At 37.8% G+C, this 17,682-nt stretch overlaps 1 protein-coding gene across 1 annotated transcript in view; it reads left to right on the top strand.

The window, feature by feature from the left end:
- The window catches only part of LOC139744274 (homocysteine-responsive endoplasmic reticulum-resident ubiquitin-like domain member 2 protein), a 137,535-nt gene that overhangs the window by 52,098 nt on the left and 67,755 nt on the right, over positions 1-17,682 (top strand). Inside the window, exons 2-4 of the mRNA XM_071654720.1 lie at positions 1,232-1,808; positions 14,181-14,258; positions 15,774-16,030. Coding sequence (XP_071510821.1) covers positions 1,647-1,808; positions 14,181-14,258; positions 15,774-16,030 — 497 coding nt within the window. The 5' untranslated portion in view covers positions 1,232-1,646. The remainder of the gene's footprint in view (positions 1-1,231; positions 1,809-14,180; positions 14,259-15,773; positions 16,031-17,682) is intronic.

The following is a 17,682-nucleotide window of genomic DNA, read 5'->3' as shown; positions in this document are numbered from 1 at the left end:
TACATAATTTCTACATTTGTGGTTGATGAATGGAACTTCGTTACTACATTTACTTTACGTTCACAAGCAGTTGCCAAACATGAAGTTTAGGTCAAAAACTTAACTGTCGATGATTAGCTCCACTGGTGAATTCAAGACGCGGGTTCACACGCACACCTAAACCTTAAGTTACAACTTTCGAGCGAGCCCCACTCGATGATTAAAACGGAAGTGCAGAGTCTTTGCTAGATGACCTTATGCCCATACAAAATAGCGTAGTGAACGAGACACAGGGTTCATGCTAACTCACAAGCTCATTGATTGTTGTGTCCACATGGAGGGAAACTACAAGTGGGGACCTCCTGTGGCTCGTGGAGAGAGCATAAACCCTTTAAGGTGTCTTGTGGTTCTAACCATCGACTAAACTTTAAGATTGCTAACTTTCGAGTGCGTCGACACGGTGCTGAGCTACGAGCTAATTATCGAGAGTTAGGTTTTCTTTGTAACTTTAAGTGTAGGAACAACGTGTAAACCTAACTTACATTAGTGGGCACTGTTCGTTTCAACATTTTTGGTTGAAAATTTCCACATTTGTGAGCGATTTCTACATTTGTGGGTTCAATCAGTCTACATCTGGCTTCACGGAATCCCCTCATATATGGCAAGAGTGGTCAAAGTTGACAAAATTATAAAAAGAACTGAGGACAGACAGATTTTTCTGTCTTGTAGTCTCCATAAAATATGTGCTTTTTGAATGATTGCATCAATGTACCGCTGCACTCGTAAAGGGTTGATTTAATCTGTGACATGGTGATTTAGGGCTCGCGAAAGACAGCTATTCTAGAGCAAAAATCCGTGAAAAGAATTAATCAGTTTTAACTCGCGATTTCTCAGTGGCACGAATATCTTGTAATAAGTCGTATTGATAATCTGTTTCAGGAGACATTTTCCTCTGCTCTATGATTTTTCCTTTAATCTCTCATAACAGTGGCTTTAAAGGAAGAGAGCAGGTGAATGTAATACTTCTTTACTAGTAATACTACTACTGGGCTGTAGGAAAAGGAAACATCCTGAAATTTTGATTGAGGTTCTTCTCATACGTTACAGAAATGGTCTAGACATTTTTTCAGTATTCCTTCAAGACTCAACATGGGTTTGATTGTGCCTCTATATAGCACCACAGATATTTGAACTTGGAAGACTTTCTAGACATTACTGTCTGTTTGCGCTTTTCTTCTCTTTCGCACTGCAGGATCAGGACTGACGAAACGTACCAGCTGTCGGGATAGAATATGTTTTAAATCTATTACCTTCTCCTGGAGTCTGTATAGTTATATGCCAGACACTCGCCATCTATATCGGGAATGAGCGGATCATCGAATCTATCACTCTGGAATCCAGGCTTCTAAAGTACTGGCGCAAGAATCAAGTGTCAAGTAAAAGTGCAACTTCAGTCGACAAGTTTGGTTATATGAATGGTGAAAGAACTTAGTGTGACCATCTAGAACCCACTTGGCAAAACTACCACCACCAGCAAAAAGCCAAAGAGGAGGAAGGTCTAGATATATCCTGTTTGCATGCTGTTGATATAACTTTGAATGCCATCATTGTGTGAACTTCTGTCTTCAAGTGGAATGAGACCTAATTACATCTAATCATAGATCTAAATGCAAACATTGCAAAACATGGAGGCTCTTGCTGGCTCACCGTTCACTCTTGTTGTGAAAGCACCAAACCAAGAGATAGGTGACCAAACAGTGGAATGCTTCCTTGATTGGACAGTCAGGAAATTGAAGAAACATTTATCAACTGTCTATCCCACAAATCCTGTAAGTTCAAAAGTTCAAGATGTGCTGGGTCTACATTATGAAAATCATGCTTTGTTATGAAGACATTGGCAAGAGTTCTAAATTAACCAAAGGTTTGATTTGACATTTGTTACAGTGAGCTCCCATTATAACAAAGTCCTCGGAACCAGCAGTTTTCTTTCATTATATTGAGATTTGTTTTTTACGGAACAGTATACAAATAATGACTGCCATGAGGGGCACAGTTAAAATTATGGGCCCAAGGTGATGTGAAAATCATAACTATGCCCGAAGCGAAGCTGAGGGCATAGTTATGGTTTTCACATCACCGAGGGCCTACATAATTTTAACTGTGCCCCGAATATCAAGCTGTCATTATTTGTTTTATATGCCGAAAATATAGATTCCGAAATATAGGTAATGAAAATATAGATTCTAGTTTCTTTTACAGCACTCGTAATCAACGCTGATCGACAGCGCGGCAGTCGTATCATTGGTGCGTACATATGAGTGATCTATGTGTACAGGGTTGCAACTGTCTCCAAACCTATTTACAGAGCACAGTTGATTCTATGCCCTGGGCACACTGGGCACAGTAAATCATGACGTCATTTTGATCAAAAATGGGGCACAGCTATTTTCATGACTCCACTTTTAAGCAATCAGATGAGAGGAATCTATATATGAGGTATGTAATACAGTACAATACATAAACATGTATCTAGATGATATTTTTGGGACCTGAATTGTTACTTCTTTGTAACGAGAATTTTGTTATAATTGTGTTTGTTATAACGGGAGTGCACCGTATGTATATTTAGAATCTTTAACACTTGTAAGGTACAGAGATGTCATTTTTGTCGAGCCCACCGGAGGTGAGGGGAGACTGAGGAATCGCCTGCGGCGTCCGTCCGTCCGTCGTCCATCGTCCGTCCTTCGTCCATCGTCCGTCCTTCCGTCCGTAACGCTACAAAAAGTTGAATGACTCTCTACTAAGGACTTAAATTTCAATCGAACTTGGAGGGAAGAGTGGTTATACAAAGTTACACATTTTGCCAAACATGAAGGTCATCTCAAGGTCAAAGGTTACAGGTAGGGGTCAATGATCACAGGTAGGGGTCAATGATCTTTAGGGCCCAATGTATCAGCGCGTTTCGATTATGGCTGATAACTTTTAATGTATATGTCCGTTTGTGACCAAACTTGGATGGCAGATGTCCCTTGGGGAGTTGAAGGTCACCACAAGGTCAAAGATCACAGGCGGGTCAACAAACTTTTAGGGCCCAATGTTAAGTTTTTACGGCGCATTTTGATTACGGCTCATAACTTTTGATCTCTATGTCCATTTGTAACCAATCTTGGATGGTAGATGTCCCTTGGGGTGTTGAAGTTCATCACAAGGTCAAAGGTCAGAGACGGGGTTCAACGAACTTTTAGTGCTTAATGGGTCAATAGCACAATCAGGGTATGCAAATGTGTAACAGGGAAAAAATGAGAAAACTTGTTGAAAATATGTTTTTTGCTGTTTGTTGTAGCTGAGTGTTCAAATTTGCATTTCATGTAAAGAGAGAGTCAAAATTTTACATTTAACTGCGTATGAATTATTTTAATTAGGGGTGTCAAATTACATTGGAATGACTAATATATTTGAAAAAAATAATTAAAAAAAAGGGAGAATGTTTTTTTATCTGAATTTGCTTGTAGATATTCAGATATTCCTGATAAATACCCCTTCCATTCACCACTAGCACAAAGCCATGACATATCACAAAATATGAATTAATGTCATATTTTCACTACTCAGAATAGATGATCAATTTTGTAGGCATTACTTTGAATTCGCATAAAACCACTTGTATATATTTTATAATATTTCACTTTTGCCAAATAGTGAAGAGGTGAAACTTCCAGGAATAGGTAATAGACATTTACTGGCCGTTATTACAAAGTTTTATGAAATTAGGGCTGGTATTTTGGAAGATATATTTTTCATCAAAAAAATTATCTGAACATTTTGACCTTGAATGTGCGCATAATGTTTTGTTCTATTCTCATATTTGTAAACACAGATAGAAGAATGAATATGAGATTTATGATGACTTGAGTTGATATCCAAGCTGTGACACTCAAACAATGACATATTAAGCCAAAATACTATGTTTTTGCTTATGATATCTTTAAAAATTGAAAAAGCATTGAAATAAGAACACTGAACACTTATCATATGACTTTCATGCAGAACATGGGCATGGATCAGTCTTATTTTTCCTCAGCAATTTGTAAAAATATGAAAAAATAAGTTCTTATTGCTCAAATTTGCTAAAATTTTCACACAATAGATTACTACATATACAATTCATGGCTAAAAAACCAAGGATATTCAATAAGGGGGAAAGATTCTTTTAAGTAGTGAAATTAGGATATACCTCACTGAAAATAATAAAAAACGGCTGCACTTATTTTCCTCAGCATTTGAAAATGGCTCAAAACTCAAAACTGGATGAACATTTATTGGCAAACAGCACACCATATTATAGTGTATCTTCAGTACTTTAAGGAAAAGCAGAAAAATAAGCTGTTTCTCCATGTATAGCTGTACAGCATGGGTTAGAAGGTCACAATGTCACAAAAATAAGCCAGCATTACACTCCTACCATGACGGGACTTCAGACCTCATAACTTTCTCCAGCAGAAAGGACCACTGTTTTTTATTGCATGCAAGCAATGCCAGGAAAAAATCCATTAATTTGATACCAAACACTAGGGGTTGACTTAAAATTCGGACCTCAAATCTTGATTTTACATAAGTTGTAAAACGCTTTTTTTGATGCATTACATGGGTTTTGGGCGACTTTTTGGTAATTAATGTTGAATAATTAACAGAAAATGAGAAGAAATTAGCTATTGTATTACCACATGTGATTATTGATGTCTCAGCATGCTGCATGTGAATTTTGAAGTCAGTTGGTGCAGGCGCGCCGGAAGCAGTTTTGGATTGGGAGGGCAAACATTGGAGGGGGCTCAAGATTAGACCATGCATATGTTACACAATACACACACACACACACACACACACACACACACGCACACACATCTAATATATATATATATATATGTAAAGTGGCGTACGGTGGGTCGAAACATGGGGGGAACCATAAAGTAATTTTGACGGTCTGTATGCCTGTGCGTGTGTGCGTGAGCAATAATGGGACTACAATACATTACAGAATGTGATACATTCAACAACGCAGTCATTGAGGAACATTGTAAGTTTTCCTTACATGGATTATGGAATGACGGTGTGAAACGATCGAAAAATTAGATACTGTCAGCAACATAAGGTGAATGGCATAACAATAAAATGCGAGCGAGCGAAGCGAGCGAGCTTGAAAATTTTGATATTCTACAGTTCCAAAACTGGAGTTTTAATTGTAGCTACATATTTCGCTTTGAAATAAATGGGGGCGCATCGGGCGCAACTGCTGGCAATTATTGGCAGCAACGTTAGGAGAATGGCATAACGATTCAATGCGAGCGAGCGAAGCGAGCAAGCTTGAAAATTTTGACATTCTACAGTCCCAAAACTGGGGTTTGTAGCTTTATCTTTCACTTTGGAAATAAATGGGGCGGCGCATCGGGCGCAACTGCTGGCAATTACTGGCAGCAACATTAGGAGAATGGCATAACGATTCAATGCGAGCGAGCAAAGCGAGCGAGCTTGAGAATTTTGACATTTTACAGTCCAAAAACTCCCGTTTGTAGGTATATCTTTCGCTTTGGAAATTAAGGGGGGGGGCATCGGACGCAACTGCTGGCAATTACTGGCAGCAACATTAGGAGAGTGGCATAACGATTCAATGCGAGCGAGCGAAGCGAGCGAGCTTGAAAATTTTGACATTTTACAGTCCCAAAACTCCCGTTTGTAGCTATATTTATTTTTCGCTTTAGAAATTAAGGGGTGGGGGCATCGGGCGCAACTACTGGCAATTACTGTCAGCAACATTAGGAGAATGGCATAACGATTCAATGCGAGCGAGCGAAGCGAGCGATCTTGAAAATTCTGACATCCTAGAGTCCAACAACTGCCGTCGTAGCTATGTTTTTCGCTTCACACCGGGCTCAACTGCTGGATGCGAGCGAGCGAAGCAAGCGAGCTTGAAAATTTTGACATTTTACAGTCCAAAAGCTGCCGTTTGTAGCCATATTTTATCCCTTTTATTCATATACATATTTATTTTATTTTCTTTGTTTATTCATTTATTTTTGTTATCATTATTTTTTTTTTTTTTTGGGGGGGGGGCTTTTTGGGGGGGCAAAAATGCATTTTGCCCCCCCACTTTTTGGATTGGGGGGGCGGCCGCCCCCCCTGCCCCCCTACTTCCGGCGCCTATGAGTTGGTGCATTCTTTTAGAAGTTACAATTTTTTTAAGTGAGAAAGTCATAATTGCATACGCTGATTGTGCTTATCACCAATGTTAAGTTTTTATGGCACATTTCGATTGCGGCTCATAACTTTTGATCCATCATATGTCTGGTTGTGACCAAACTTGGCTGGTAAATGTCTCTTTGCGAGTTAAAGGTCACGACGAGATCAAAGGTCATAGGTGGGGTCTGCGTCCTCGCCAGGTGTTTTACGCATGGTGGGTGCGCCACGCGTAAATTGTGGCAGCCAATTTTGCGCCACGCGTAAATTGTGGCGACCAATTTTGCGCCACGCGTAAATTTGGACTGCCACGTGTAATTTTCAGAGTTTTTATCTTTCTTCCCCTTTTTGTAATGTTTCCCATTAAAAAAAAAATATGTATATATTTTTTTGCTGTTTCCTTCGAACGCATTCTCGACAGTTACTTGCTTGGCACTCGCTTTTAGCGTGCAAGATCGTCGATCGTGTGGGATGTACCCGCATCGCACGCGGTCCATTACATTACCGATTCCACTTTGCATGCCAGCATATGCAGGTAGTAGGTGCACAGTGAGAGCAGTATTATACCATGTTCACCGAGATTCCGCTGCACAACATGTACGGTCGCTTCTCTCCGATCACTGAGAGTTGCCACTGTTACCATTATACGCGCGCAATCCCCAGAGCAGCAGATCGCAGATCGAGCCATATGCGAGTGATCCAGTACGCAAAGCTGCCATCTTTGGAAGCACAAATTACTACTGTACTCAGCAGCTCTAAAATTCGTATTTTTTTTTCGTACGTTTCAACCTCGGAGTCCTTTTTTTTCTCGGATGTTTGCCTTTACTTTTAGAAATAAACAGCGGTAACAATCGGCTCCGTAAGATGCTAAAATAAATGTCGGATGACCTCTTTGACGTTCAGAAATGAATAACAATAATATTCAACTCCGTACGATGATAAAACAAATGTCTGATGTTTGCTTTTATGTTCGAAAGTAGATAGCAATAACATTTAGCTCCAGAAGATGCTAAAATAAATGTCGCATGATCCATTTGACGTTCGAAAATGAATAACAATAATATTCAACTCCGTACGATGATTGAATAAATGTCGGATGTTTGCTTTTACTTTGGACAGATAGCAATAACATTCAGCTCCGGAATGCCAAAATAAATGTCAGATGACTGCTTTTACGTTTAGAAGTGAATAGCAGTGATATTTGGCTCTGTATGATGCTAAAATGATTGTCAGATGATTCATTTCACTTTCGGAAGCGGGCAGCAGTAACATTCGGCTCCGTATGATAATAAAATAAAGTAATGTTGGATGTTTGCTTTTAAATTTGGAAATGAATAACGGTAATAATCTGCTCCGTACATGCTAAGATAAATAACAGATTGCTGCTTTTACATTTGGAAATGATGAATTGGCTCAGATGCTAAAATAATTAACGGATGTTTGCTTTCACGTTCGGAACTGCATAAGGATGACATTCTGCTCTGTAAGATGCTAAAATGAATGTCGGTTGTTTGCTTTTACATTTGAAGATGATAACGGTATAACATTCAGCTCCGTAAGGTGCTAAAATACTTGTAAATGTTGGATGATTGCTTTTACAATCAGAAATGAATAACGGTAACTTTTGGCTATTTACAATGCTAAAACAAATATCGGATGTTTACATTTAATGTCTAAAATGCTCCCGCTCTCTCATTTCAAAGGTAAGTTTTGACCACCTAAATAGGCATCAGTTTTTATAACAATCTATAAGCCTATGTTATGTTAAATCTTAGAACTCAGAATAACAGTAAGATGATTGAATTTTCTATTTATCTATTTTAGACATGGGTACCTGTATCACTTCAGTTATGCTTAATATTCATTTTTGTATGTCTAGTATGACCGATTTAGTTTTTATGTTTTTCTTGATTTTTTTTCGGCCACCAAAAAATAAAAAATCAATGATTTTGGTGGCCCAATCGGGCCAATCGGGCAAACAATTGGACAAGACATAACAAAACAAGAAACGAACGAATGTTGATAGCCAAATCATCTCTGTATAAAGTGGACCGTCACAGTTCATAGGTAAAGTTCTTTCAAACTTTGAAAATTAATACGCAGTTTTAATGACCTTGACATTGTGATTTTACTGTCTAACCCGGTAGTGGCTGCATATCACATACTCGTAGTGAATTTGTGTCTGCAAACGAGTCGTGCCCTTTCATAATTATTGTCTTTCTGTGATTCCATAAATCGAGTGATTAATCAATCCCTTTCTATAGTTCAGGAACATCTAAAATAATCAAGTATACACTATTATCCCGGACTATGATCGACTGTTCGATGTTTCTAATATGGGTCAAAAGAAAGACTAAATTAATAGAATCATGATCCTTGTAATGATTCCTTTAATTCTACTCCGGAGCTATTTCTTCGATCGATATTTCCAGGGTATTTACACTTTGTTTCTTAACAGAATTCTAGTGCGCGCATTCTTTCGTCTGGCACCTGGTTTTGTGGAAATTTCCGCAAGGGGGAGGGGGTGGGGATGTCAAGCGTCTTCTATTCGAAGAGACTGCAGACAATCTTTTTCACTTCTATTTATTGTCGTATATCCCCCTTATTCTTTGCTGGCAATCAACAATTAGATTTAACTTTACGAAGGTTGCTAGCACGTGGTTCTTTTTGTTGTGAGGTAGACATGTATACAATTTTTATTTTCATCATTCATGCGAGGGGAAATAGAGTAAAATAGGAAAAGATGAAATAAGACGAAGGACCACGATACACGTATGCTGAGCATTCGCAGCAAGCTGTCTTTTACACCAGCATCGGTAGGCCCTAATCATAATCACCATCACTCAGAATAGTTTTCCCCTATTCCTATAACATTGGGAAACACGACAACCATTATCACTTCAAGATAAACACCTATAGCAAACAAATTACAAAATCTCAACGACCTCCCCGACACCACAATAACTACAAAAGTAACACACAGCACACCGAAGTGGCTGCAATCAAACTTCCTTGGAAAATACTGCAGCGAAGCGGTGAAATTGCCATTACGAAAATGTGAAAAGTTTGAATTACTTTTAGATACTTACGAAATATAAAGAGAATGGATAAAATAATATTAATCAAAGAAATCCTACCAAATGAGAGGTATGAAAAACGACGAAAATAAAGCAGTAAACCGAAGTTCGTAGCACCGAACGCCACGCGAAAATGAAAACAGTGAAACTCGGTATGACGAGATCCTTGTGAAGAAGACAATTTGTTCTTATTATTAGCAGTCAATAACTGACACAACACAACGGAAATTAATTAATTGGGACCTGAGAAAATAGTTTATGATTTATCAAGTATTTTGTTCTACAACGGTGTATCAGATCACCGTAGGCCTAGATCTAAACCATCTATATTGGGTTTCCACGATACATGGGAAACAAAGTTCAAAAGCCTTTCACCTGCAGTGCACATCGACACGTGAACATAAATCACGCAACGGTGATAAAGACTTCCTTTGTTTTTGCACCGATGTGTCTTCTTACTTATTTCATTGAATATTTTCCGAATGTTCCACCCAAAATATGCACCAGACCGTTGATGAATTTCTACTTCACAGTGACGCATAATATGCAGCGTTGATAGTTGCAGATACCGCTTCGTTATAGTTGCACAATTTTTTTTACATGTAGGCTAGGCCTACTTCTTCTTCCTTTTCTTTCCATGTTCTCCTAAATCGCGTGATCTTTGAAGTATAGGGAATAATAGACGAAAGGATAAAGTGTGATGCAAACCAGCACTTTATTACTTGATAAAGTACTAACGATTATAAACAAAATGATAATTTCGAACTCTAATGCCACATTTTAGCGACAAAAAGCATTGATAGTGTGATGTCACTGACTCTGCGATGAGTTTGTTCCACTCATACTTTCTTCTTTTTAATTATTTTATTGCTTTTTCTTTTCTGTTAAATTTCGCGATTCTTGAATGATAAAATAAAATGAACTGTAGTCACATTCTCAGTGACGCAAGGAAGCTAAAACGCAGCTTTCATATAGCGAGATGCCGGGCTTCTGTTATCTTGTTGCACTGATATTTTCTTCTTTTTCCCTTTTACTTCAAATCAGTGTAATCCTTGAAAAAAAAAACGCAAAAGAAAGTATGAAAGCGATGCAAACCCTCACTTTATTAAGTGATAAGTATCCACAATATTGTCATAAAAGAATAGATAATTTCGAAGATATTTTCAAAGTCACATTTAGTGCAAGGCGGCTGACTCTGCGCTCAGTTCGTTCCAGTAATACTTTCTTCTTTTAATCTTTTCTTGCTGTTACTTTTTCTTCTATAGTGCGCGACTCTTGACATAAAAAAGCCAAAGAAATTATGTAAATGCGATTGAAATTTATGCTTTAGTTACGTGATAAATATCAACAATCATGTCATGAAAGAAAATAATTTTGGACACTTAAGTCACTTCACAGAGACGTTTAGTTAAACTAAATGCAGCATTGATAGAGCATGGATGCTGCTTCATTGCGATTGTTGCACTATTTTTTTTCCCCTCATCTTCGTTTTCTTTCCACATTCTTCTAAATAGCGTGATTTTTGAAGAAGAGAAAAAAAATGAGATGAAAGGAAATAGTGCTAAGATGCAAATCTTCACTTCACGTTACATGGTGAATAACAACAATTATGTCATTGTATGATGAAAGAAAACATAATTTCAGACACTGGAAGTAACATTTTCAGCACCGCAAAGTTAAGCTATAAATGCAGCTTTGATACCGCGATGCCGTTTTGTTATAGTTCCATCAATGTTTTCTTCTTTTTCTTTTCTTTTTCAAAACTTCTTCCTTTACTCATATTTTTCTTCTTAATCGTGTGAGACTTGAAATAGAGAAAGAAACGCACAAAAGTAAAGGATGAAAGCGATGCAAACTTCCACTTTATTACGTGACAAGTATCAACAATATTGCATTAAAGGAAAGATAATTACGAAGACTTTTAGTCACATTTTCAGCAACGCAAAGTTAATGTAAACGCAGCTTTTATGGCGGGTTAACGCTTCGTTAAAGTAGCACCAATATTTTCTTTCTTTTTCTTCTTTTCTTCAAATTAGTGCAATCCTTGAAATGAAAAAAGAAACGCAAAAGAAAGTGTAAAAAGTTATGCAAACCAATACTTTATTAAGTGATATGTATCCACTATTGTCATGAAAGAAAAGATGATTTCGCAGACTATAAATCACATTTTCAGCGACGCAGAGCTAAGCTAAACGTAGCGTTGCAGTGTGATACCGGTCCGTTAAAAAATAAAAAGAAAGTATTACTGAAGTGATACAGGTACCCATGTCTGAAATAAATGAATAGAAAATTCAATCATCTTGTACCATTATTCTGAGTTCTAAGATTTAGCAAATAGGCTTATAGATTATCATAAAAGTTGATGCCTATTTAGGTGATCAAAACTTAGTTTGAAATGAGAGAGTGGGAGCATTTGCAGACATTTGTAAACATCCGACATTTGTTTTAGCATTGTAAAGAGGCGAAAGTTACCGTTATTCATTTCTCTTTGTAAAAGCAATCATCCAACATTTACTATAGTATTTCAGCACCTTACGGAGCCGAATTACACCGTTAACGATTTTTAAATTTAAAAGCAAACAACCGACATTCATTTTAGCATTTTAGCATCTTACGGAGCTGAATGTTATCCTTATTCATTTCCGAACGTGAAAGCAAACATCCGCTATTCATTTTAGCATCTATCTAAACCGATTGATACCGTTAATCATTTCCATAGGTAAAAGCAACAATCTGTTATTTATTTTAGCATCGTACGGAACAGAATATTACCGTTATTCATTTCCAAATTTAAAAGGAAACATCCGTCATTCATTTTATTATCGTACTGAGCCAACTGTTACTGCTGTCCACTTCCGAAAGTGAAATGAATCATCTGACAATTATTTTAGCATTGTATGGAGCCGAATGTTATACTGTTTTTCATTTTTGAACGTCAAGGCAGACATCATATATTTACTTTATCATCAAACGCAGCAGAACATTACTGTTATAAATTTTGAAATTTAAAAGCAAAAACCAGACTGTTATTTTAGCATCGTATGGAGCAGAATATTATTGCTATTCGCTTCCGAACGTAAAAACACTCATCTGACATTTATTTTAGCATCCTCCGGAGCTGAAAGTTATTGTTATTTACTTTCGAACGTAGAAGCAAACATCAGACATTTATTTTATCATCGTGCGGAGTTGAATAGTATTGTTATTCATTTCTGAACGTGAAAGGGATCAATCAACATTTATTTTAGCATCTTCCGGAGCTAAATTCTATTGTTAATTACTTTTGAACGTAAAAACAAACTTCCGGCATTCATTTTATCATCGTACGGAGTTGAATACTATAATTATTGTAATTCATTTCCGAACGTCAAAGCAAACATCAAACGTTAATTTTACCATCGAACGCAACTAAATATTACTGTTATTCATTTCGAAATTTAAAAGCAAACATCCGACAGTTATCTTAGCATCGTATGGAGCTGATTGTAACCGCTGTTCATTTCCAAAAGCAAAGGCAAACATCCGACTTTTTTTGTGGCCCGACGTGCTTTTTTGATGGCCCGATGTGCTTTTTTGGTGGCCCCGGGCCACCATTAGTGTCGGGCCCAGCATAAGATCTGTTTCAAACGGAGGGATGATTTCGGACATTTTTAGTAACATTTTTTTAGCTACCAAGCTGTGACATTATAACGCAGCGTTGACAGCGCGATGTCGCACCAATTGTCCCTTTCTCTTTTTTTTTCTTTTTTTTTGTGCATGCTTCTCGCGCATGCGCATATCGGTGTGTAAGCGCTGTTTCTTCCCCCGACGACCCGACCACATGTTCAGTTTGAGCAACCACGCGTAAATATTTCAAACTGCCTGACGGCACTTTTCCGCCACGCGTACTTCATTTTTTGGCGAGGACGCTGGGTGGGGTCAGTGAACTTCCTGGAGTTAGAAAACAGTAGTTTCTTCTACGCAAATGGGCGAGACGCATATTGGCACTTGCCTTGTTACCTTGACAAGGGGGATGCTTACAAAGATACAAGAGTGAAGTCAAGCATACTAAGTCCCCAAATCATGCATGTAACTTTATGCACAACTTTAACCTTGTTTCACAAAGCTCTAAGTTATGCACATGCCCTGCATTCACCTCATGAGTCCTGTAGTTCAACTTTATGCATGATAGCCTAGGCCTAGGCCAGAAAATGCTCAGTCCAAAATTGGGGGTTTTAGGGTCATAGAGTAAAAGGTCAAGGTTTAAAGCTCAGGTTAAATGCTAAGATTCTACTATTCAATATCAAAATTGCATTTTTAAGCCTCCGCCATGAAGTGTCGCCGGAGGCATTATGTTTTCAGGTTGTCCGTCCGTCCTTTATATTCTGAGCCATTCATCCAATTAAATCTAGTTTAAGGGAAGTGAACATCCAACACATTTGTGACAAACCTGTCATTTTGATATTTTACCAATCATGTTAAACTGTCATCACACATTGTCAAGATATATTATAGACCTATTGGAGGACCAAGCATTATGGCAGAGACATACATTCACCATAGCGATATTTCTAATTTCTCCATACCTTTTGAAATTACTCAATGCATAAACTTAATGAAAAGGTCAAAGGTCAAGTAAAAATCCTCAAATCCCCCAAAACCTTCTATCTTAAACAATGTAGCCATCCTTCCAAAATAAACGTAGTTCAAGGAAAGTAAACACACAACACAACATGATAAACATGTCATTGTAAAATGCCAGTTATGTGTAACTGTCGTTACACATTGTCATGACATATTATAGACCTATCAGGAGAACCATGTATAATGGCAGAGGCATACCAGTCACCACAATGACATTTCTAGATTCTGAGTATGTTCATTTTTAAATGTTTTCTTCTATGTTTTTTCCAGAATGAACAAAGTCAAAGAATCATATTCTCCGGCAAGTTGTTACAAGATAATCTGGTCTTGAAGGATGTTCTGACAGTTGTAAGTATGGAATTGAAATGATTTAAACAAAATGTTTACATTTGAGAAAGGAGAATGCCCAAGAAAGAAGAGATGGTGGGAGGGCATGAGAGCTGCTAGGTAAATCCGGCCATCCTTGTTTTAAAAAAAATCTATGCAGATGTGGATTAAAACTGGTGTGATGATGAGTGACTGTGACATATCTTTAGACTATTATGACATATCAATTAAAAAGAACTAAACTGGAAGATTATACCATATCGGTTTATTTGTCTGACAAAATAAAAAAAGTGATGAAGTCAGTTTTCCAGGAGCGTAATTTCAAACACTTACATTCGATATAGCTCAGATTTATTCTTTTGCACACAACTTTAGGTGAAATTTCATTCATTAGGTATAGAAACAGCAAAATAAGCCCAATATAATCGTAGCATTAGCAATTAATCTTCAGATTGCTCAGAAAGATGGCGGCAGCAACCCCCAGTCATCAAAGGGGCAATGCACGTCCTCTTGTGGAATTCTTTCGTGCATCCAAAGAAAACTGACAGCTGTTTGAATAATTGTAGCCAGTTGGAACTCTACTCTTGAACCTCCTTGGTAAAACTGAGTATGAATAAGTTTGTGTGTAGTTGATAAAATGAACAAAGATTATCGTTTACAATGTACTAAACTCTAAAAGCTGTTCTTTAGTTTCACATCGCTCCATATACTGTAAAATCCCAAATGTTAAAGTGCATTTTTAGGTTCATAAATTTCAGGAGAGCCAAGATTTGCGCAATTGATATACATGCGAAAACTCTTGTCTACATGATAGGCATTGAATACCAGTGGCAGTTTGCTATTCCAAAATTTCATTGCGTGAAAAGGGCAGTCAACTGCAATTTGTGACAATTTTATGCCACGAACATTTCTTACTTTATAGTATCGCATTCCTGTACCCACACATATCAGACCACACAATTTAAATACACACACACACACACAGTGTTCCATGAAAACAGTGAAATGCAATATCCAAATTCCACACAATGATTATTATAATGAAATACAAACAAAAATGCTAATTATTATCATGAATTGAATGATAATTAGAATTGTTAGTTTAACTGTTCATTATTATCCTTACTATATACTATGAATATATTTATGCATACATGTATATCTATATTTCTATCATCAAATCAATGGTATTCTTCCATCAAGTTTATTGAAAGTAATTGAGAAATTGCCCCGCATTGACGTTTATAAGTACTCAACTGAGAGACATTGCTTGGTGTTTGTCTTCGTCAAGATGTCTTTATTGCAATTGATTGACAAACTGCCCCACTTTGATGTAAATGAGCACTGAACTGAGAGACATTGCTTGGTGTTTGTCTTCTTTGAATTCACATACTTTATAAAGCAGTGCATTTTCAGTGCATTCATTGGGAATAGAGTCAAATTGTAAACAAATATATTGTAACCAATATCCATGTTTATTTGAAAGCAAATGAGAAACTTTACAGATACTCTCGTTCCTTTGGCGTATTTTTACAGAATGATGTGAAAGATAAATGCACAGTTCACCTGGTGTGCACCCCTTCTCCAGAGGACCAAGCAAAGCAAGAGGCATGCAGCAAACGGAGTCAAGAGGCAGTGAATAGGACACGGTCTAACTGGTCTCCTGCATTATTAGGGAATGATGGTATAAGGCAGAGAACAACGTCTTCCCAGTCAACATCAATGGTGCCTCCGATTCACACATTGCAACCATCATTGCCATCCCCACACCAAACTCTTCTACAAAGTGCCAAGTAAGTATCCAGTAGAGTCATTGAATCCGTGTGTGTGATTGAACTAAATTAATTCCAATTAGATAGTTTGTTGTTCTTAGCTGTGCTCTCACAGCCATGTTGCCATTTGTGATAGGCAAAATTAGCTCCCAACATTTTATGTGTACATGGTGCTTATCATCAATGAATAGGACTCACGGCTACCAATGAGCCAAACTTGATAAACTCTGAAAGTGAAGTATGCCACGTGCAATGTCCTCAATGCCATGCGTACGAAGCAAGTGCACACAGGTGTACATTCACTGGAAGAATTTTAGCACTCACAAGAGTTAGGCCTAATTACGAGCTCTTTAACTGCAATTCAGTCAGGCCCGCTATCTATGATGCTTGGCAAGGGGTGCCCTCATCTATCCGCACATGTCCTAACTAAAAGATTTTGTGTGTTTGAGGAGCATCACGTTACAGGAATAACGGCCAAGTACGAGTATTGGGGTGCATTTAAGCGCTCTTTTAACCCTAACCAGGCCGGGCTTTTTTGGGTGTTCTGTGGCTGGGGAGGGGTTGATTCAACCCCCCCCCGAGATCTCGGCCATAGATCGCGCAATCGCTATGAAATTTGGCACGTGCATTGCCTGTGGCGTATTCTACCATGCTATACAAAAAGAAATGGAAACTTTTGTCATAATTAATTATGCTAATATATGCATAAAATCATATATTTTGCTCTAAATCAGAAATTAAAGCTCCTAGAATCCTAATTTTTGGTGAAAACATTCTTTGTAGCATTCCTAACAATGTACTTGAAAAAAAATTGGTATCAAAGTCAATTTCTTGTGTATTTTATTGTTTTATGAATTTCTTATGTATTTCTTTGTTTTTTCGACCTGTTGTTTTATCCTTTTTTTTCCGCAAAATTTATGACAGAATCTATTTCAAGCATAATTATGCTAAAATTAATCAGTTTCAGCCTATGAAAGTGAAAATAATCATATCTTTATGAATAAGAAGAGAAAACTCCATTTGCATAGACTTTGTACACAAAATCACGTTTTTGAGCCATTTTTGGCCTGACAGGCATGTATAAAATGTCATGCAGCGTCATAATGGTATGCGCGATTTTCCGAAAATGGTGTCAAAAGATGCGCGAGACTTGAAAGTAAAAAGTCAGCGAACGGCGCGGTCAAAAAATTTCGCGCGGCGGAGTAGTCGCGAAAAATGTCGAGGGGGGGGGTTGATTCAACCCCCCCCCCCCCCCCCGGCCTTTTTAGGGTTAAAGCGTACTGTACCCATGCCGTACCCGCGCCAGAGGAGCATTCGAACACTCCTGAAGTATACCATACTGTACTATACAAGCCAAAAATGGATCACTTCCCAATGTGCTCCAAAGGCAAACCATAATTGTACCAGAAGTTGGTACGAGAAGAATGCGCGTAACACACACATGCGTTGTAATGCAAAGAGTTCATTCTCTTGTTTGGAACATCTGTAAGTAGCTTAAGTGCGCCAAATGAATGACCCTGTTGCTACAAAATATATGACTCCCCTCTAAAAAGAACTCATGAGATACAAGTGTCTCCTTTCTTCACAGAGCACTCAAATGCTCCAAGTCTGACACAGTATGATGCGGTACGCATTGAATGGGTTCGCTTTGGTTCGCTTTTAGAGCTTGGATT

This window comes from Diadema antillarum, unplaced genomic scaffold, assembly GCF_040938485.1.
Source record: "Diadema antillarum isolate AM-2024a unplaced genomic scaffold, OU_Dant_1.0 seq00001152_RagTag, whole genome shotgun sequence".
Taxonomy (NCBI): Eukaryota; Metazoa; Echinodermata; class Echinoidea; order Diadematoida; family Diadematidae; genus Diadema; species Diadema antillarum.
Note: the sequence above shows the minus strand (reverse complement) of the source record. Positions and strands in the feature narration are given on the sequence as shown.